At 32.6% G+C, this 19,383-nt stretch overlaps 10 protein-coding genes across 10 annotated transcripts; 4 read left to right on the top strand and 6 right to left on the bottom strand.

The window, feature by feature from the left end:
* Nucleotides 1–106: 106 nt before the first annotated feature.
* On the bottom strand, nt 107–1,009 carry BX664DRAFT_321093 (cytochrome b5). The gene is made up of 5 exons (XM_051543225.1): nt 813–1,009; nt 672–708; nt 507–601; nt 353–423; nt 107–288 (listed from the first exon to the last, which is right to left on the bottom strand). Exons 1-5 carry the CDS (start codon nt 918–920, stop codon nt 213–215), a joined length of 387 nt encoding a protein of 128 aa, XP_051404943.1. The 5' UTR covers nt 921–1,009; the 3' UTR covers nt 107–212.
* A 341-nt stretch (nt 1,010–1,350) lies between these two features.
* Nucleotides 1,351–3,151, top strand: BX664DRAFT_272559 (uncharacterized protein). Its single transcript, XM_051541188.1, has 5 exons — nt 1,351–1,537; nt 1,608–1,907; nt 1,979–2,480; nt 2,569–2,695; nt 2,766–3,151. Exons 1-5 carry the CDS (start codon nt 1,372–1,374, stop codon nt 3,075–3,077), a joined length of 1,407 nt encoding a protein of 468 aa, XP_051404942.1. The 5' UTR covers nt 1,351–1,371; the 3' UTR covers nt 3,078–3,151.
* Nucleotides 3,152–4,318: 1,167 nt separating this feature from the next.
* Nucleotides 4,319–6,748, top strand: BX664DRAFT_321084 (major facilitator superfamily domain-containing protein). The gene is made up of 10 exons (XM_051543224.1): nt 4,319–4,663; nt 4,716–4,809; nt 4,879–5,053; nt 5,160–5,311; nt 5,403–5,511; nt 5,564–5,794; nt 5,885–6,000; nt 6,062–6,146; nt 6,206–6,335; nt 6,414–6,748. Exons 1-10 carry the CDS (start codon nt 4,519–4,521, stop codon nt 6,464–6,466), a joined length of 1,290 nt encoding a protein of 429 aa, XP_051404941.1. The 5' UTR covers nt 4,319–4,518; the 3' UTR covers nt 6,467–6,748.
* A 183-nt stretch (nt 6,749–6,931) lies between these two features.
* On the top strand, nt 6,932–7,745 carry BX664DRAFT_321083 (uncharacterized protein). The gene is made up of 3 exons (XM_051543223.1): nt 6,932–7,328; nt 7,402–7,422; nt 7,482–7,745. Exons 1-3 carry the CDS (start codon nt 7,043–7,045, stop codon nt 7,583–7,585), a joined length of 411 nt encoding a protein of 136 aa, XP_051404940.1. The 5' UTR covers nt 6,932–7,042; the 3' UTR covers nt 7,586–7,745.
* Nucleotides 7,746–8,130: 385 nt separating this feature from the next.
* BX664DRAFT_363355 (CDK-activating kinase assembly factor MAT1-domain-containing protein) lies at nt 8,131–8,966 on the bottom strand (the record flags this gene model as incomplete). The annotated part of the gene is made up of 4 exons (XM_051548373.1): nt 8,131–8,257; nt 8,344–8,600; nt 8,662–8,802; nt 8,874–8,966. The coding sequence occupies 4 exons, from the start codon at nt 8,964–8,966 to the stop codon at nt 8,131–8,133; spliced, it is 618 nt and encodes a 205-aa protein (XP_051404939.1).
* A 41-nt stretch (nt 8,967–9,007) lies between these two features.
* On the bottom strand, nt 9,008–9,479 carry BX664DRAFT_254396 (CDK-activating kinase assembly factor MAT1-domain-containing protein; the record flags this gene model as incomplete). The annotated part of the gene is made up of 3 exons (XM_051540368.1): nt 9,008–9,101; nt 9,175–9,327; nt 9,394–9,479. Coding segments are annotated over 3 exons (333 nt in total), but the record flags the coding sequence as incomplete, so codon positions are not given.
* A 324-nt stretch (nt 9,480–9,803) lies between these two features.
* Nucleotides 9,804–11,061, top strand: BX664DRAFT_354789 (signal recognition particle, SRP19 subunit). The gene is made up of 4 exons (XM_051547762.1): nt 9,804–10,135; nt 10,196–10,343; nt 10,420–10,516; nt 10,594–11,061. The coding sequence occupies exons 1-4, from the start codon at nt 9,828–9,830 to the stop codon at nt 10,833–10,835; spliced, it is 795 nt and encodes a 264-aa protein (XP_051404937.1). The 5' UTR covers nt 9,804–9,827; the 3' UTR covers nt 10,836–11,061.
* A 180-nt stretch (nt 11,062–11,241) lies between these two features.
* Nucleotides 11,242–13,088, bottom strand: BX664DRAFT_321075 (CoA-transferase family III domain-containing protein). Its single transcript, XM_051543222.1, has 5 exons — nt 12,870–13,088; nt 12,480–12,793; nt 12,352–12,407; nt 12,209–12,281; nt 11,242–12,106 (listed from the first exon to the last, which is right to left on the bottom strand). Exons 1-5 carry the CDS (start codon nt 13,058–13,060, stop codon nt 11,415–11,417), a joined length of 1,326 nt encoding a protein of 441 aa, XP_051404936.1. The 5' UTR covers nt 13,061–13,088; the 3' UTR covers nt 11,242–11,414.
* Nucleotides 13,089–13,294: 206 nt separating this feature from the next.
* BX664DRAFT_321074 (transketolase) lies at nt 13,295–15,841 on the bottom strand. The gene is made up of 6 exons (XM_051543221.1): nt 15,533–15,841; nt 15,237–15,461; nt 14,944–15,176; nt 14,759–14,812; nt 14,125–14,653; nt 13,295–14,030 (listed from the first exon to the last, which is right to left on the bottom strand). Exons 1-6 carry the CDS (start codon nt 15,829–15,831, stop codon nt 13,307–13,309), a joined length of 2,064 nt encoding a protein of 687 aa, XP_051404935.1. The 5' UTR covers nt 15,832–15,841; the 3' UTR covers nt 13,295–13,306.
* Nucleotides 15,842–17,363: 1,522 nt separating this feature from the next.
* On the bottom strand, nt 17,364–19,335 carry BX664DRAFT_321071 (uncharacterized protein). Its single transcript, XM_051543220.1, has 2 exons — nt 19,006–19,335; nt 17,364–18,936 (listed from the first exon to the last, which is right to left on the bottom strand). The coding sequence occupies exons 1-2, from the start codon at nt 19,318–19,320 to the stop codon at nt 17,416–17,418; spliced, it is 1,836 nt and encodes a 611-aa protein (XP_051404934.1). The 5' UTR covers nt 19,321–19,335; the 3' UTR covers nt 17,364–17,415.
* Between the last annotated feature and the right edge of the window lie 48 nt (nt 19,336–19,383).

The following is a 19,383-nucleotide window of genomic DNA, read 5'->3' as shown; positions in this document are numbered from 1 at the left end:
TACCGTTTCTTACTTTTGATGTGGTTGATTCTCCGAGGTTGGACACAATAGGAGAAAAGTGTTGTTAAATTTACTAATAAGAATTCAAATAATACAGTAATGATAATAAAGGGAAGTAGAAGTATAGTAGTTTATTACAGAAAAAAAAAAAAAGCGAAGCAAAGTAAAGATATATCTAAATAAAATATAAAAAGAAAGGATTGTATGCTATCTTAGTTCTTGGAAAGAACAAACTTGTAAACAAGGACACCAGCAACAACAACAGCAGGAAGAAGAACACGAAGAGCACTATGATAAAAGAAGAAAAAAAAAAGTAGTTAATTATAGGATGATGATTATTTTATAAACCTACGATCCAGATTGCTTTTGTTCAGGAAGTTCTCCAGCTCGAATAGGATCAAACTTGTGATTATCGACACGAGACTAAAAAAGTAAAAAAAAAAGTTTGTCATTCATTTAAAAAACCGATCATCATTAATACAAAATAAAAGATAAGTATAACTTACAGCTTCATCCAATTCACCAATAAGGTACTTTTCCAAGATTTCACGAGCTTCATCAGAGTGGCCAATATCTTCAAAAGATTCGGTAGCATCCTTACCTATTTATAATTACCCCCTTGAGTTTGAATAAAAACTAGCTATATTTTTGAATAGATATAATTCACTTACCAGCTTCATCAAGTAAAACTTCTTCACCACCAGGATGCTAATTCAAAAACATCAATAATCACAATAATAATAATAAGAATAAAAAAATAAAAGAGTTTACATTGAGTTCATGTATAAATAGTTATCTTTTTATATACATACTTCAACCACAAATTCGGTAATATCATAAACCTTGTTATGAATCACAACATAGAGGTCACCTTTGCTTTGATGAGCATTAACATCGGCCATAGAAAAGACTTTAGACATGATTAAATATAATAAGAGTAGGGGGAGGAAGTTAAAGGATAATGAATAATATAATGAAAGAGAAAGAAAGAAAAAAAGAAAAAAAAAAGAAAAAGAATGGAAAACAAAGAGACCAAAAAAAAAAAGAGGTGAGGAAAAACAAGCAGGGACGAATAGATTTACAACGCCGTTCAAGGTCCCGGACATCCGAGCCAATGAAAAAACATGGAACAATCCAACCTTTTATACCTTGTCTAAGGATATTTGAAAATGCAGCCAACGATGACAATTCTTTAAGTCTGCGGAGCCTAAAGCATCCATACGTAGTATTAGATAAAAAAGAGTGTGAGAAATGTGAGCGGAGCTATTGCTTATCACTTTAGCATGTATATATCATGGGAAGAATTTTCTTTTTCCTTTTTCTTTCTCTCCCCTTTTTTTTTTTTCTTCTTTTAAATCAATCGTTTTTATTATGACTAACAACCCCTCAAAAGACGTACTTGCTACTCGTGAAAATATTGAATTATTATTACAACATGACACCAAAGTAAAAGTGGCTGTAGTTGATACTGATGGTTTATTACGTGGCAAAGTAATGCACAAGAACAAGTTTTTACAAATTGTCGATGATGGTTTTGGTAAATAAAATAAAATAAAAATTATAATAGAAGAATTTCTATTCATTCTTCTTTTTTTTTATATATATAGGTTTTTGTTCAGTAGTATTTGGTTGGGATATTTTGGATAAATTATATTCAACTAAAGTAGAATTTGGTGGTGATGATTGTCAATATCCTGATCTACTTGCTAAAGTGGATTTAACTAGTTATCGTCGTATTCCTTGGGAAAACAATATTCCATTTTTTTTACTCTATTTGGTTCATCCTACTACTAATCAACCTTTATATTGTTGTCCTCGGACCTGTTTGAAACAAGTGGTAGATGATTTCAAAGAAATTGGTTATACTGCTTTATCTGGTGTAGAATTTGAATTCTTTTGCTTCAAAGGTAATAATATGATCTGAATTAAGGTTCACAGATGATAGTGTAAGCTGACATATTTTTTTTTTTGCTTATAGAAACCGCGTCTTCGGTGGTTGAAAAAGGTCATACCAATTTGTTACCTTTAACAGTGGGTATGTGTGGTTACTCTTTATTACGACCTTCTCAAAATCAAGATTTTTACTATAATGCTTTTGATTGGCTTAAGGATTTCAATGTTGATATGGAAAGTTGGCATACTGAAACCGGTCCTGGTGTTTTTGAAGCTGCTATTGCTTATACTGAAGCTAAAGAAGCTGGGGATCGTGCTACTCTCTTCAAGACAGCTATGAAACAAATTGCTTTGAAACATGGTTTTATGGCTTCCTTTATGGCAAAACCCTATGAATCCATGCCTGGTTGTTCTGGTCATATGCATTTCAGTCTTAAAAACAAGGATGGCAAGAATGCTTTCGCTATTTGGAACAAGGATGATGAAAGTCATATTCCTAATATGAGTATCACTATGGTACATTTCTTGGCTGGTGTTCTTCATGGTTTACCTAGTATATTGGCCATCTTGGCTCCTACTATCAATAGGTAAAAAAAAAAAAAAAATGATAGATCATATGATACAAAAAAAAAAAAAAATTGGGTGATCTGATTTCTTTCTATTCATTATTTTTAGTTACAAACGTCTTGTTGAAAATTATTGGGCTCCAGTGACTGTATCTTGGGGAATAGAAAATCGTTTAGGTGCTGTTCGAGTCATTGCTCCACCTACTTCATCCAAAAATGCTGCTCGACTTGAAATGGTAAAGAAAAAAAGAAGAAAAGAAAAGAAAAGAAAGAAATGAATGAACTGATTTTTTTTTATCTATTTAGCGAGTTGGAGGAGCAGATATCAATCCTCATCTTGCTATGGCGGCCGTATTAAAATGTGGTTATTGGGGTATCAAAACTAAACAAGAACTTCCTGTTGAGGCCATGGCTGGATCCTATCAACCTCAAGGTCAACGTTTAGCACGTACTTTACAAGAAGCAGTGGTGGCAATGGAAGCAGAAAACTCGGTGGCTCGTACCGTTCTTGGTGATGAATTTGTTAATCATTATACAAAGACAAGACAACATGAATGGAACTTGTGGCAAAATGCTGTGACTGATTTTGAACGTCGTCGTTATATGGAATTAGTATAGAATTTTTTTTTATATACTTTAGTTATAGAAATAATAATAATAAAATAACAACTATATGCGTTTTATGTATAATGATGTATATATTGATATATTGACTGTGTTGATGATAATAAAAAAGATCTGTAAAAACATAAGGAGAATAGTTCCCGCCTAAGAACAGACCTGCATGCGTTTTGTTTGTTGAATATTTTCTTCTTTGTTAAACCAATGGAAACCCGCACCCCACGTTTTACCCCACACAGAGTCATTTTTTTTCCTTTATTTTTTTTTTTATCGTAAACAAAACATAAATAAAAACAAAACAAACCAAAAAAAAAAAAATTAGTATAAATAATTTGTTCCAAAATTTTATTAAGAATGATGTATCAAGTAGAGTGATGATAATTAGAACCAAAGGTTGATTTTCATAATGATGATGATATATTATTTAGATTTTAGTAAACCGCAAGTTTTCCGGATATGACCATACTTTTTATATTATTTATAACCAGCAAGAAAAAAAAAAAAAAGAGATTGAGTAACCTGAAATGTTGATGATCATCTTTTCTTTTCTTTTTTTTTTTTTCTTACCTGTCCACAATGATCACTATCAAAAGTAGATATAATATATATATAAGATTAGACGAAAAAAAAATGAATATAATATATTATCTTTATTATTCACTTACCATTGACCACCGGAAAGATTGACAGGTTGAACAAAGTTGACAGGACAAGTGACCGATGATGATCTCATTCTTTTATATATTATTATTATTATTATTATATTTTATTCTATATTGAGAAGGAAGATTGAAGTGTATAAAGAAGAAAAATTTCAAGGAATGTTAGGTATTAAAATAAATAAAAAAAAAAGTGAAAGAAAAAGAAAAGAAAAAGAAAAAATATCCCTTTTGTGGCGTTCAAGAGAAATTTTGATCTGATATATATAACACTGATGGTGATGAAGCATGTTCCCATCTCCGCTTGCATTTTGTTATTTTGAAACAATTTGACCTTGTTTCCAATTCATAGTCTTAAAAATGAAACATTTCATTTAAACTGACTAAATAAATTGACATTCAAAACTCTTCAATAAGTGTCAATCATCGGAGAGTCTAATCTTATATATGCGTGTGTGTATATTGTGGACAAACAACATTGTTTATTTTTTTAACCAATGATAACCTCGGTACCTATTTGACGAAGAGTGATCTACTTGCCATTGGAACAAAATCCATATTTGAACTCCCGATTGCTTTGAAAGGCCCCTTTCACTTTTAGATGTTCTTTTCTTGTCCTCTCCCTTTTTTTTTATTTTTCTTTTTCTTTTCTTTTTCATCTTGTATACCCTTCTTATTCAATTAATATTGACTTATTATTATTATCAATATACACCAAATATAACTCTTGTCACCATTATTATTATTATTATTATCAATAACTATAATTATTTTAAATCATGATCTCAATAGATAATACAATGATAGATGATGAAAAAAAATGGATAGTTGATGAACAAGCTTATGTAAGACGGTTAGATAAACGACTTTTGGCTTTTGCTATGTTTGGAAATATGGTTAAAACTTTGGATAATTCAAATTTAGGCAAGTATTTTATATAAAAATTATTCTATTTTAATGATTTATCTATATATAGGCAGTGCGTTCATTAGTGGAATGGAAGAAGAATTAACTATTACTGGTGTACAATATAATTGGATGGGTGTTCTTTTTATGATTGGTTATTTATCGTAAGTCAACTTATCAAAAAAAAAAAAAAAAAAAGAATCGATTTATTTATTCATTCATATCATATTAAGTATGCAAATTCCTTCCAATATGTTATTGGCTCGATGTCGACCCTCTATCTATTTACCGTTATTGGAAACTACTTGGTGTATTTTGACTATTTCTATGGCATGTGTGAATTCAGTACAAAGTGTTTATGTGATTCGATTTTGTTTAGGCTTGGCTGAAGCTGGTTTTTATCCTGGCGTAAGTATCTACATTTAAAAGAAATAGATCTATCTAACTATATATATATATATATCAAATGATGATTATTGACGACTCAGCTTTATATATATATATATTTCATTAGATTGTATTTTTACTTGGCACTTGGTATACGAAAAGGGAATTAGGTAAAAGAATGGCACTATTAAATCTTTGTGGAGCTCTAGGCACTGGTATGTCTGGATTAGTACAAGCTGTTATGTTGAAAACCATGGATGGTGTATGGGGACTTAGTGGGTAATGTAATAAAATGAACTAGATGCACTGATCATCTATTTAGATTTATCTGATTATTCCTTTTTTTTTTAAAAAAAAAAAAAATGATTAGTTGGAGATGGATGTTTTTATTCGACGCTCTGGTTACATCTATTCTTGCTTCTTTTGGTTACAATTATTTACCAGATTATCCAACAACAACATCTTGGTTAAACAAATCGGTAAGACAGAATGATTAGCTGAGTCATCTCAACAAATAATATTATTATTTAGGAAAAGGCAATTGCTATTCAACGTGGTGAAAATAATTCAATTTCAAGAGATATCAAAAAAGATGGAGGAAATCGATGGGCCAAATTAAAAATATTGACAACCAATAAATATATTTATCCTTTTACACTTGGTTGGGCTTCACTACATGTAGCTCTGGGAGCTTGTCATGTATTGGGTATTACTGCAAAAAAGTTGGGTTACGATGCTGTTACTGCCAATCTACTAACAACCGTAAGTGATTCTAAAAAGTAAAAAAAAAAAAAAAAAGAATGAATTTGATCTTTGAACTTCTCTTTTTTTTAAAAAAAAAAAAAAATTTAGCCTGATACATTGATTACAATGGTAGTTGGTTTGAGTAATGGATTTATTAGTGATAGATTACAATCAAGAATATGGTGTTTACTTCTTCCTGCATCTGTTGGTTTATTTGGAACTTTGTAGGTTACTCAACGACTGTTTATATATATTTTAACCATTCTCATCATTTGTTTTTGTTAGGTTGCTATCTTCCTTTGTTCAACCTTTTGGATTCCTTTATTTTGCTTTTATTATTACTCATGCTGGATTGGGATCTGTTACTTCGGTAAGAAATAATAATAATAATAAATAATAAAAATGGGGGGTTATTAATCATATTAAAAGGTGGTAATGACATGGGCAAGTGAAATCATTACCCCAAATCCAGAATTACGAGCTATGTCAATAGCAGCTATGAATACATTTTCTTCTATGATGTGGACTTGGACACCTTTAGTATTATGGCCAGTGACAGGTAAATAAATAATAAATGATGATGGATGATGAATTAACATTATTATTATTATTATTATTATTTTATTGAATGAACTAGATGCACCTCAATATCGTAGGTTCTTTTATAATGAATATATCAAAAATTATTGACTATTTATTATTATTATAGATATTGGATTCCGTGGTTCAGTATTAGCCGTGATTTTATTTTTATTATCAATGACATCCATTTATTATATGAATCAACAAGAAATTAGATATGATCGAATTTTATCAGATGAACCATTTATAGAAGAAGAACAAGACTCTTTAGTTTTGACACATTTACCTGACTTGATTCAACGTAGTACTAACGAAAAACAACCATAATAAAAAACGATCAAAATATTATGATGTAAAACTGACTATTTGTGTAACCAATGTTGGTCTTCTTTTCGGTCCTTTTTTTTTTTTCACTTGACCTTCTCTTCCTCTTTTTTTTTTTTTTTTTTTTTTCTTTTTTTTTTCTTTTTTTTTTCTTTTTTTTTCTTTCTTTTATTTTTATAAATTCTTTATTGTATTGGGTTTATCTTCTCCTCTTTTTGTGGTTTTTCTGTTTTTTTTTTTTTTTTTTTTTTTTTTTTTACTCCTATTCTATTCTCAATTGTACCATATATATATATCCATATAGCATTCCATTCGCTCAGCTCCATTTACAATAGACCTTTCTTATACATATATATATTAATGTATCGACCGGTTCGACATGGCTTTGACCATTCTTCTTCCTCCTCTTCTTCTTCTTCAACAATACCTTCCTCAACCATAACAACAACACCAAGTTCTCTTCGACTTAGTTTACGTAATGAACAACCATCCAAAGACACCAAAGATGACCACAAAACTACTTATCCTTCAGAACCAATGACTGACTATCCTCAAGAAGTGACTTGGCTCTTTTTTCGAGATAATCAATGGGTTCCTTTTCAAAATGATAATCATTATAAAATTGAACAAGCCTTTACTTTTGGAGGTAAAATATACCAATAAAAATAATCTTTTTTTTTTTTTTTTATTTATTTTATTTTATTTTATTTTATTTATAGGTATTTATGTAGACATTAAAGGTAAATGATATATAGAATTGATTTTGGTCTTGAATATTTATAACTTTTCCTTTACATAGATAACAACTTTCCTCAATTGAAAAGTATTCGTGTATTTCCTACAAGATTTTATTTATCTTATCTTGGAATGAAATACCGTCTTAGTTGTGTGATTCAAGGTTAATGCTTCATATTATTACTCCTCTATTTTTACCTTTATTTTTATTATTGTCAATTATATTTTTTTTTCTTTTATTATTTACCTACTTGTGATTCCGATGCCATATTACTATTAGTTTAGTGTTATTCTCTTACTGCATATTTTTTTTTTTTTTTGTTTCAACCTGTTGAATTCCTTACATTGATTCCTCCTTTTGTTTATAGTCCCTTTTTTCCTTTCTTTCTTTCTTTCTTTCTTTCTTTTACCTGCGTGATTGTGTTATTTCTATCTCTTTTGTAGTGTATTTGAATTTTATTTCTCTTTTGTATAGTTTTTCTTGTATCCTCCACTCGTCCTTTTTTTTTTTTTCTAATAATACAATCCATTTTACGTTTTTTTTTTTTTTGTAATAAATACCTCTCTTTTTCTTTTTTTATTCAATTCATTCAAAATATTTGACTAAAGTACGATTCAAATAAAAAAAAGGTTAAGCTACAACTATGATTTTATCTATACAACTGTTTTGGGTGATATATTTATAGAGAGAGAGAGAGAGAGAGAGAGAGAGGTTAGTGATCTTGTACGGTAAGACAGGCCAATCCAGTGAATGCATCATTCAGTGCACGTTGATGAGCAAATCTGGCAGAATAACCCCCAGCTCGGGCCATCTTGTTATTTACAAGGTAATCTGTCGATCTATAGAAGGACATGCATATATAGAAAAAGATATAAAAAAAAATTAACTTACATATTTCAATTCTTTTTTTTTTTTCTTAACTTACGGATCAGTATAATCTGTTCGTAATGTAAAGCCAGAAGGATATCGATATTGTAAATCAAAAGGATCAAAGTTTTGAGCTTCTGTATATCTAGCATCGGAATCAGTCTCCATGGCGGATGTAATCCATGTTGGCATGGCAAGTCGTGGTGATGATATATTTTGTGGTGAATCTGTTTGTTGTCGTAATGCTGAAGATCGTTTGAGTGCGGCAGATTGTCGTGTGGCCATGATAGCTTGTGCTGATTTGTTGGTCGATGCCTAATATTTTGCATAAGAATGAGTAGCACAATTTTTTCTTTTTTTTCTAATTTCATCTTACCAATTCTTTGATCAAATCCGATTTTTCTTGTTCTTTTTGTCGTCTTTCATTTTCAAGTTGTTGCATATATTCTTCCCTTCGATGTTCCTTTTCTTGTTTCTCTAATTCTTCTTGGTATGATTGGAATCGATTTTCATTTACCTTGAAAAAAAAAAAATATGAAAGGATTAAAAATAAAGTTAAAAAAAATCATTCATAAATCAAAAACTTACTGATCTTGCTTGATTTGCTGCTATACTATCCTTATTTTCTACTTCATATGCGTTGATTCTGGCTTCTGTTTCTGCAACATCTACGTCGTTCATCAAATTGAATGCTGAATATGTAGATAAGTAAAGAGATAATCCTATATCATGTATAACTTACTAATATCTTCCACTTCTTCTAAATAATCATTATATAATCGCAAACTTGGAAAGTCCTCTGGTCTTTTGTTGAACCTACATAAATAAAGGTATTACTTAGTACATTAACAAAAAAAAAAAAAGATAACTCTTTTATCCATCAACGTACACTTTTGCCACCCGTTTTCGTATCCTCACTTCCTTTTCTACAGCAAGATCTTCAAAGATTTGAGACATGAATTGGTTTTTTCGTAATACTAAGTGACAAATTGGACAAGGAGCTGGTCCAGAACCAAAAAGTCGTTCAATACATGATTCACACCTATCAAGATCAAGAAAATAATAGAAATGTTAATATATAAAACATATTTAAAAAAAAACAACTTACATTTTATGAAAACAAGGTGATACTAATAACTTCAAATTGGGTGTCAAGTATTTATCACTTTTACAAACTGGACACTGCGCATCTTCCTCCTAGAAGTTAAAAAAAAAAAGAATATCAATGGTCATTTATTTGCAATAATTGATATATTTGAATGTATTACCTGGTAAGATACTACAGAAGATCCAGTTCTTCCAATCATAAGAGTTTGACTACGTAATGTACCCATGCTACTCATTGCATAAAAATTAGACGAGAAGACGAAATAAAAATGAAAAGAGATAGAGAGACAAGAAAATTTGGATCCTTTTTCTGCGGAATGTCAAATAAGGACTGTTCCAAATCCTTCAAATAAGCAAAAAACGTACACTCCAATTTTTTTTATTTTTTTTTTTTTTTTTTTTTTTTGTCTTCACCTGTTTTAATCTATATACATCATGTCGATGCTCAACAAATTAAAACAGAATGCCAACAATCCTGTATTTTTAGATGATGACGACGATATCGATAATATGGACTTTCCTTTACCTTCATCTTCAAATAACAACAATGCCGGTCCCAGTCGATTACCAGGTATGCCCAATATGGATATGAACGAATTATCACGTATGATGCAACAATTCTCAGGTGGTCAAGGAATGCCTGGTATGCCTGGTATGTCTGCACCTACCCCTGCTCCTTCTCATGTTGCTGTAGCTTCTGGTCCTAATGGTGTACAACGTTTAGATCCTTCTGAATATAAAGAGTAAGCATCGTTGACATTGAATATACACATCAAACTAATTTTCTTGCTTTTATGAAATAGTTGGGTTTGTGTTTATCCTTGTTATATTGATGTTGACAAGTCTGTCAATGAAGGACGCAAGATTGTAAAGGAAAAAGCCGTTAAGAATCCTCATGCTTATCATATGGCTGTAGCAGTACAACAACTTGGTTTGACAGTGGTTTATGAAGTAAAGTAAATTATGTTTATTTATTTATTTATATTTACTGAACAACTTTTTTTTTTTTTTTTTTTTTACTACTTAGGGAAAATGTCATCCTCGAGATTGGGCTAATCCTGGTCGTGTTCGAGTACAACTGAAGAACAAGAATAACTTTTTCATCAATAATGACATTATCACAAGTAAGTAGGATAGAGAAAGGATGAACACGGAATAGAATACTAACAAGAATACAATTTTTTTTATGATGATTCATTAGGGAAACAATTATTTTATGCCATTGCTGCTAGATTACCTGAAGCTCAAAAGAATAATGAAATCCCAAAGCATGTTATCTCTCCTATGACAAGTCTCGCTCAAGTCGAAGCATTAGCCGATGAACAACGTAAAGCACAAGGTCTTCCTACTCTGGCAGAAATGAATGCTCAAGCTGCTGCCCAACAGCAACCTGTCAAGCCTACCATGCCAAAGAAACAAAAGATCAAGTATGTCCGTGGGTAGATAGTGAAATTGTAGTTTAGTTTATTATTATTTTTATTGTTATTATTATTATTATTTTGGTATTCGAATGGGAGGCTATGTACGAAAGTGCAAACTTCCTCCTCTATTCTTATATATTATAGTTCGTAGTATTATTTCTTTATCGTAGGATAGGGTTAAAATGATACTTCTGTCTATATATATTATACTCCAAAAATAAAATCTCCTTTTTTTTTTTTTGATCCACTGTATTATGCAAAATCTCCATCTTTTTTTTTTTTTAATCATCGTCATCTTCCATAAATGGCACTACCAGCAGATGAATCAATCATCACTAAACGTTGTATTGCCCAAAGTTAATAATAGTACCTAATGGAGTCATCCTTTTGTCCAGCATCAAATTCAAATAAGTTTTAAAGTACCATCACTCGTAAAGAATTAGTACAAGCACTGACACAAGAGTTTATTCATAGAAAAAAGAAAAGTGTCACGTACAAACAACAATAATAATAATAAAAAAAGGGGGGTCTATCATCAATCTAACTAGACTAGTTCATCTACAATTATACTATACAGATGTACCAATGAGAAAAAAAAAAACTATTTGCCAATGGATCCATCAACACGAAGAGCTTCAATCTTGTTTTTGTCATAACCAAGGACAGTCTTCAAGACTTCATTTGTATGAGCACCCAGTAACGGAGGAGGTAATCGGATGGATTGCTTAAAACCACTGTACTTGACGGGAGGACCAACCACTTTGATTTTGCCAGCACGTTCATGATCGATTTCTTGTACTAGTCCACGGGCCTTGAGTTGAGGATGTTCAAAGGTTTGTTGAATATTATTGATGGGAGCAAAAGGGAAGCCAGCACCATTCAATTGCTCCAGCCAATGTGCTGTGTTTTCCTTGGTCAGCCTTTCCTTGATCAGTTCCACCAAAGCATGTCGATGTTGTACACGGTCACTGTTCGTCTTGAATCGGTCGTCTTCCAAAAGATGTGATAATCCTACTTGATGACAAAACTTGGCAAATTGTCCATCGTTACCAGCCCCTATCATCACAAACGAATCCTTGGTTGGGAATACTTGATACGGTACAATCGAAGGATGTGATGTACCCATTCGTTTTGCTTCACGTCCGCCAATCAAATAATTGGACGCTATGTTCGCCAATGATGCCACTTGAGATTCTAATAAAGAACAGTCGATCCGTTGTCCAAGCCCAGTCACCCCACGTTGAATCAAGGCCGCTAAGATGGCACTTTTGGCATAAAGTCCAGTAGTTAAATCTAAATATATATATATAAAAAAAAGTAAGCATATAAAACACTCATCTTTTCAAATTTACAAAACATAGGATTGTATTTTTTTTTTTTTTTTTTTTTTTTTACCTGTAATAGCCACACCCACTTTAACAGGAGATCCATCCGGTTCACCAGTAATATGCATCAAACCTGCCTCAGCCTATGAATATTAAGGTGAAAAAAAATGAGTAACAAAAAAAAAAAAAGAGGATATATATTCACTTATCTACCTCGATAATCACATCATAACCTGGTCGATCAGCATAAGGTCCATCTTGGCCATATCCTAAAACAAAACAAAAAAAGAAAGTATCATCATCAATGAAAAAAAAAAGACCTATAACAAAACCTATCTTACCAGTAATCGAAGCATAGATTAACTTTGGATTAATTTTGGATAATTCTTCATACCCCATTCCCATGGAATCCAACTTGCCTGGTAAATAATTTTCCACCAAGATATCAGAATGTCGTACAAGGTCGTGAAGCAGTTGACGCCCACCTTTCGTTTTCATATTGACAGTAACTGATTTCTTATTGCGATTAGCACATAAAAAGTAGGCGGATTCTCCATTGGTATTGTCGTTTATATCCTTATTATCAGCGAATGGTGGTCCCCATGCACGAGTATCGTCACCACCTTTTGGATGTTCAATTTTTATAACTTCTGCCCTATATTAAAAAAAAAAGAAGAAGAAAAAGAAAACGTGTAAGAGGTACAAGTTAAACTGTATATATATATCTTTACCCAAGATCACCAAGCATCATGGAACAATAAGGTCCAGCCAAGACTCGAGTTAAATCCAATACACGTATACCAGCCAATGGTGCAGGATTTGTAGTGGGAGCAATGTACGAACGAACAGAGAGTGTTAAGTATTGTTGAAAACCAGTTCTTATAGAAGCTTGAGTACGAAAAGAAGAAAGAAAAGACTGCATGGTGGTGGGTATTCAAAAAAAAAAAAAAAAAAAAAAAAAAGAAGAAAGAAAGGATAAACTTTTACGATTGTGGGGTACAGATTTTTTAGCTTTTTTGTCTACATTGTTGAAACCCAGATTGGATTAAGGGAAAAATCCACCAATGACTAATCATGTAGAATAAACGACCAATAAAGACAATCTTTTTTATTTATTTTTTTAAAAAAAAAAATCAAGATAAAATATATATATATAAAAAAAAAAAGACTAAGTAGCAGGACTAAATTCAGCAAAAAGATGAGGTACACTTCCTTCCTTCTTGAAGAAATTGATACATTGAATAGCCACCTCTGCCACATGTTCAGGGGTGATCTTGAAAAGAGCATAGACATCGGTGTATTTTCCAGAATTACCAAAAGTAGTCATACCTACTTGAGCGTGAGAGTACTTTTGCCAGCCAAAGGTAGATAAAGCTTCCACAGATACGACAGGAACACCCACCTTGAGAACAGATACACGATAATCACGGGATTGTTCATCAAACAATTCAGTACAAGGCATGGATACCAAACGCACTTTGATTCGATGTTTTTGTTGCAAGAGTTTGGCACCTTCCATAGCAATCGACACCTCGGATCCTGTAGCAACCAAGATAACATCTGGATTCGCATCTGATTCAGGTTCAAGAATATAACCCCCTTTGCGTACCGCCTCCACCGAACTGCCTTCCAATTGAGGTATATTTTGTCGTGTCAAGGCGATCACGGATGGTCCATCATCCCTTTCCAAGGCTACCAAATAAGCACCTGATGTTTCATTGCCATCTGCAGGTCGAAGAGTCAGCATGTTGGGCGTAGCGCGTGTCAATGCCAATGTTTCAATAGGTTGATGTGTAGGTCCATCTTCACCAAGACCAATGGAATCATGGGTCATCACATAAATCACTCGTGTTTTCGATAATGCTGAGAGACGAGCTGCACCCCATGCATAACTATCAAAATGAGTTATTATTATTATTATTTTTTTTTAAAAAAAAAAGAAAAGTCAATCATCATCATCATCATTCATCATTTATTTTATCTTACGTCAAAAAATTCAAAAAGGTTCCCGAGAATGGAATCACTCCTTGATAAGCACCAATACCATTCATGATGGCAGACATACCATGTTCACGTACACCATAACGAATATAACGACCAGCATAATCACCTAAGTGAGTACTAGGATGTTGGAAATCTACCGCCGTCTTCCAACGTGTATTGTTCGAAGGAGTCAAATCCGCCGAGCCACCCATCATTTCAGGAATTATGTCTACCAATTTGGTGAGAACTGCTTCTGAGCATTTACGAGTCGCCATTTCCTTATCATTTGCCGTAAACCGTGGTAACACATTTTCCCATCCATTAGGTAGTTGTCCTTTGAGACGTCGTTTCAGATCGGCACCAAGTTCCGGATACTTTTGACAATATTGTTCCACCATGTCGTACCATTGTTTGCATGCCTTTTCACCACGAGCTCCAATTGCATGATACAGATCATAAACTGCTTGAGGCACTACATATTTTTCATCCGGATTGAATCCAAACTTTTCCTTGACTTGTCTGATATCATCCTCTAAATAGAATGAATTCATATATATATATATATTTATAAAAGAAATGTTTGAGTGTTCATTTCATTTTTTTTTTTTTTTTTTTTTTTTTTTTTTTACAATATTACCTGACAATGGACTACCATGGACTGTTTCTTCACCTTGATGTAGAGAGCCATATCCTAATTGATATAATAATAAGAACAATAGACAATTGAAAAAAAAATGAATATAAGAAGAAACAGATTTCACCAAAACGTACTGATCCTTTTTTTTTTTTTTTTTTTTTAAAAAAAAAAAAAAAGAAACTTACCAATAGTGGTTCGAATTTTGATGACAGATGGTTTATCAGTTACTTTTTGAGCAATAGCAATAGCTTGATGAAGTCCCTTGATATCCGTATCACCATTTTCAAGGATTTGAACATGCCAACCATAAGCTTCAAAGCGTTTCATTGAGTCTTCAGTAAAAGAAAGAGCAGTATCACCATCAATAGTAATATGATTATCATCATAAACCGCAATGAGTTTCCCCAATTTAAGATGACTATATATAAAGAGGAGTTTTAATACCATCAATCCCTTGCATTAATTTTTTTTTTTTTACCCGGCCAAAGAACAAGCTTCTGATTGAACACCTTCTTGTAAACAACCATCACCCATGATGACATAAGTAAAATTATTGAATATATCAAATCCAGGTTTATTAAATGTAGCCGCCATATGAGCTTCAGCAATGGCCAATCCAACTGCATTAGAAATACCTTGACCAAGAGGACCTGTGGTGACTTCAATACCATCCGTATGTTTTCTTTCAGGATGACCAGGTGTTCTATTAAAAAAATAAAATAAAATAAATAAATCTGATACTTGTCTATTTTATCAATGATGATGATGACTTACAAACTATTGGCATGACGAAAAGCTTTGAGATCATCCATGGATAATTTGTACCCCATAAAATGTAAGATAATATATTGAAGAGCACAAGCATGACCATTGGATAATACAAATCGATCACGGTTTGGCCAGTGAGAATCCTTGGGATTGGCCATTATATAATCCTTGAAAAGAACATGTGCTAAAGGAGCACATCCCATAGGTGCACCAGGATGTCCAGCATTCGCGCCACGAACAACATCGGCGGCAAGTGTTCGGATAGTATTGATACAGAGACTATCGATATTTTGTTCTTGAGCCATTTTATATATACGTATTGAGCTAAAAAAAATAATTCAATCAAGTAAAAAAATAAAAAAAAAAAAAAAAAAAAGAGAGGGAGTGAGAAAAAAAAACCCTTTTTTTTTTTTATTTCATAAAATAAACGGAAGGGGTTTGGTTTCAAAAAAAAAAAAAATGTACGATGCATATAATTTTTTTTAAACTATAAAAATTTTGAGACGGAGTGTTATTTGGGAAAGAATAGTTTGGGATAAGAAAGAATAATTGATACAGGGGAAAAATTGGCATGGGAGAGGAAATGTATGGGGGGGGGGGGAGAAATAAAGTTGAGACAATAAGGATGCTGGATAGAAAGAAAAAAAAATGGTGATTAATATAAATAAAACATCATACAAGATTCACTTTTTTTTTCTAACTTACTATAAACCATCAACATACGCTTGATATGTGTGGATCAATCAATGAGTAGGAGGAGCTCGAGCTAAATAATCAGGTCTTCTTCCAGTGCTAGCAAGGTTGAAGAATAGAGAATACATATTCTGGGAGGCATTCACATCGCGTTGCCACAGAGTATGACAGTGATTACACATTGACACTGCATGCATGTATCTTCGCTTTTTCGCCAGGTCTTAGGAATCACGTTGTCCGATGTATGTCCCACATTTTGAGCATACTTGTGATGTCAAATATTCGTTTGTCCTGATCAATACAATAATAATTGTTGATATTTATCAGCCAGTGATATAGCACCCTTTTGATTTCGGCCAAAACGAGCATCACCAAATACTACTACATTTGTTATTGTCATTCGTCAATTAGCGTTTACTTCCATTTTCTATATGTATCAACAATAAAATCAATAAATATCAGTATATAGTGTGCATTCATTTTCAATCAAATAGCCTTACCTTGTTTTTAGTGGGGTTACATTGGTATCTTGCTAATGTTGAATCTTGGTATTCCTGAATCTCTACCATTCCTATCGTACGATTGGTAATGATAGTAACTTCAACTGTGCGAATTGCTTTGTTTTGGCGTTGTTAACCTTGTTGGTGCTTCGTTTGACCGCATTCAATATTCCACAGATGGTAGCTTTCTAATTTTTTTGTCTTTCATAAAAAAAAGAAAAAAAAAAAGGAAAAGAAATAAAAAAAGGGGGAAAAAAGGAAGTAAAGAAAGGAAAAAAAAAAAAGAAAAGAAAAAAAATTGTTCCACATGAATGCGCGCTGATCTTTAATTCACAGCATAAACAAAGTGTCACCTGCTGAACCATCATCGCAATTCATTATATGGATGCCAGGAAGAAGAATGTGACAATCAGTAGTATGACTGAAGAGCTACATAAAAATGATTAATTGTACAATGTAAAGAACTGCATATGGACCAATGATAAACTCGTAATGGTCAATGTGCATAAATCAAGATTAAAAATTCTCATTTTCATTTCTCTACCCCCCATGCCAAATTTCTTTCCTTTTGTTTCAATTTTATCATCCTCTCTTTATCTTAGTATATAAAACATTATTATCAATAAATAAAAAAAAAAAAGTTGGTCCATTTATCAGTTTAAATTTATTTTTTTTTTAAAAAAAAATTTATAATAACTAGACTAAAATAGTAATGATTTCAGATTCTGTCAATACCATCAAGATTCGATCAAGAATCAATTGCACACCTAAAATATCCACATCATGACCTTGTGTCAGATCCACCAAAGTTTGCTTCTCAATCAACCGATGATCGTCATGTCGGTAATAAATATAACAGTTTCGGCTACTTTCCACTATGGTAATAAACCCAAGTCCAGGATCATGGCGTACAAATCGGCTGTCACGTTTAGATGCTTGTACAAATCCAAAAGCATCAAATGTAGCTGTATGAGTCAAATTGTGTTGATTATCCCATGTATAGACCAATCCATCCACATCACTCTTACATACAACAGAAGGAGGAACCAAACCTTGATAATGATGTTGATGATGTGTTGTAGGTGATTCAAATGCATTACTTAGCCACTCTTGTCCACTGGATGTGATTTCTTGAATACATTCACCATTCATATCAAAGATTTCAAACGTAATAGGTTGACCATGTTCATCCACGTCTTCATCCATATCCGTCGCTGCTGGGTGTTGTTGCATCAAAGGTCCATTGTCAACAGTATCCGACGTGAATTTTTCCATTTGTTTTGCAATTTCTTTTAATCTTTCCTTGTCAATTGTTTCCAAAACACCATCATCGGTTTCAAATATATGAGGCCATCTTGATCTTGCATCTTGTTTGACAATAAAAAGGGATAAAAGTCCAGAAGGTTCAATTGTCCATGTAGATTCACCAGGAATAATATTAGTCCACCATTTACGATAAGGAAACGAGAATTCCACTTGTTGAGCACGAACAATTAACATCAAATGATCTCGAGTAATTTGACAACTGATAGCTGCAGATGGTGTTCCAGCAGGAAGTTCAAACTGTATGGTAATATCTGATCCATCCTGTGTCCATTGATATATTGGTTGTTGTGTGTCTATAGAATGTTGTCTAGCTTTGTCGATTTCCATCTCTGTTGCGGTTGATCTAGTGTCATTCTGATCAGGTGATAGACGGCTATATCGAGCCTCACTTCCATAAATACATTGAGATCCATCCGCCGTGATTGCACAATAAACAGGTACTTCCAGTCCTTGTTGAATATGTCTAGTAGTAAGAGGTAGATCTAAAGTAGTAGTAGGTGAGGTCGGAATATCCATTTCCAATGTTGCAATATTGAAGCGTGTTTTCTTAGTAGCTGCTTGACTATAAACCACCATGATCACTTTGGATTTGATTCTTCTTGCCGCCAAAAGCACACATGGGACGGGAGAGATACCTTCATTACCTTCACCTTCATATATAGCATGGGATAAAGTGGTACCAAGAAGTTTATTTTGTCCTTGTTGTTCTATACCTATGAGTTCAATATCACCAACACCATTACAAGCTAATACTAATTCTGGACCAAGTGCAATTAAAGAAGGATATTCTGGACATAACGGGACAGTTCGATCAGGTTGTGCATAGTTGGGAATACCATGAAGTGGTCGAGTCAAGGTAACAAGTGTAGAAAAATGTGTGGTTGAATCCCTCTATATAATATAATGTATGTTGTGTTAATAATACGTGACTTTTATGCAAAATAAGAACTATTTGTTTACCTTATCAAAAGTAACGGCCTTTACTGTATATTCTTCATCCACAAAGTAAGATACACCAACATGTTCATTTATTGGACAACCATAAGCCAAATGATTAAATCGAACACGAGCTTGTAATTCACGGAAACCTAATCGAGTACTATGTTGTTGACCTTCACGAGAGACATCCAAATTACCTGAAGGTAAAGGAGTTCGAGTCAAATCGGTAGATTCTGGAAAAGGATAAAGTTTGTAACCTTCAAATTTATTGTTAATGTGTTTGGGATCCACATGGAATCGAGACTGTATAGCTGTATTATTCTTTTGATTGGACATGCCTATAAAAAAAAAAGAGTGGAAGAAAGCGAAAAAAAAAAAAAATTCATTAGAGGAAAAATG

Source organism: Halteromyces radiatus (assembly GCF_025201355.1).
Source record: "Halteromyces radiatus strain CBS 162.75 chromosome Unknown BX664scaffold_1, whole genome shotgun sequence".
Classification (NCBI taxonomy): Eukaryota; Fungi; Mucoromycota; class Mucoromycetes; order Mucorales; family Cunninghamellaceae; genus Halteromyces; species Halteromyces radiatus.
This window is presented reverse-complemented; position numbering and strand designations above follow the sequence as displayed.

Bases quoted from the DNA above. Each gene is read 5' to 3' on its own strand.
- BX664DRAFT_321071 (XM_051543220.1), bottom strand. From the start codon at position 19,320: ATGTCCAATCAAAAGAATAATACAGCTATACAGTCTCGATTCCATGTG. The intron at 18,937-19,005 runs GTAAACAAATAG...TATATTATATAG, and splicing joins AGGCCGTTACTTTTGATAAG to AGGGATTCAACCACACATTT.
- BX664DRAFT_272559 (XM_051541188.1), top strand. From the start codon at position 1,372: ATGACTAACAACCCCTCAAAAGACGTACTTGCTACTCGTGAAAATATT. The intron at 2,481-2,568 runs GTAAAAAAAAAA...CATTATTTTTAG, and splicing joins TTGGCTCCTACTATCAATAG to TTACAAACGTCTTGTTGAAA. The intron at 2,696-2,765 runs GTAAAGAAAAAA...TTATCTATTTAG, and splicing joins ATGCTGCTCGACTTGAAATG to CGAGTTGGAGGAGCAGATAT.
- BX664DRAFT_354789 (XM_051547762.1), top strand. From the start codon at position 9,828: ATGTCGATGCTCAACAAATTAAAACAGAATGCCAACAATCCTGTATTT. The intron at 10,136-10,195 runs GTAAGCATCGTT...TTTATGAAATAG, and splicing joins GATCCTTCTGAATATAAAGA to TTGGGTTTGTGTTTATCCTT. The intron at 10,517-10,593 runs GTAAGTAGGATA...ATGATTCATTAG, and splicing joins CAATAATGACATTATCACAA to GGAAACAATTATTTTATGCC.
- BX664DRAFT_321074 (XM_051543221.1), bottom strand. From the start codon at position 15,831: ATGGCTCAAGAACAAAATATCGATAGTCTCTGTATCAATACTATCCGA. The intron at 15,462-15,532 runs GTAAGTCATCAT...TTTTTTTAATAG, and splicing joins TTTCGTCATGCCAATAGTTT to AACACCTGGTCATCCTGAAA. The intron at 14,031-14,124 runs GTAAGATAAAAT...TCATTTTGATAG, and splicing joins ACCTTTTTGAATTTTTTGAC to TTATGCATGGGGTGCAGCTC.
- BX664DRAFT_321084 (XM_051543224.1), top strand. From the start codon at position 4,519: ATGATCTCAATAGATAATACAATGATAGATGATGAAAAAAAATGGATA. The intron at 5,795-5,884 runs GTAAGTGATTCT...AAAAAAATTTAG, and splicing joins CTGCCAATCTACTAACAACC to CCTGATACATTGATTACAAT. The intron at 6,001-6,061 runs GTAGGTTACTCA...TGTTTTTGTTAG, and splicing joins GTTGGTTTATTTGGAACTTT to GTTGCTATCTTCCTTTGTTC.
- BX664DRAFT_321083 (XM_051543223.1), top strand. From the start codon at position 7,043: ATGTATCGACCGGTTCGACATGGCTTTGACCATTCTTCTTCCTCCTCT. The intron at 7,329-7,401 runs GTAAAATATACC...TTTTATTTATAG, and splicing joins ACAAGCCTTTACTTTTGGAG to GTATTTATGTAGACATTAAA. The intron at 7,423-7,481 runs GTAAATGATATA...TCCTTTACATAG, and splicing joins TATTTATGTAGACATTAAAG to ATAACAACTTTCCTCAATTG.
- BX664DRAFT_321075 (XM_051543222.1), bottom strand. From the start codon at position 13,060: ATGCAGTCTTTTCTTTCTTCTTTTCGTACTCAAGCTTCTATAAGAACT. The intron at 12,794-12,869 runs GTAAAGATATAT...TTTTTAATATAG, and splicing joins ATGATGCTTGGTGATCTTGG to GGCAGAAGTTATAAAAATTG. The intron at 12,282-12,351 runs GTAGATAAGTGA...TAATATTCATAG, and splicing joins GTTATGATGTGATTATCGAG to GCTGAGGCAGGTTTGATGCA.
- BX664DRAFT_321093 (XM_051543225.1), bottom strand. From the start codon at position 920: ATGTCTAAAGTCTTTTCTATGGCCGATGTTAATGCTCATCAAAGCAAA. The intron at 424-506 runs GTAAGTTATACT...TTACTTTTTTAG, and splicing joins TTGGTGAATTGGATGAAGCT to TCTCGTGTCGATAATCACAA. The intron at 289-352 runs GTAGGTTTATAA...CTTTTATCATAG, and splicing joins GAACAAAAGCAATCTGGATC to TGCTCTTCGTGTTCTTCTTC.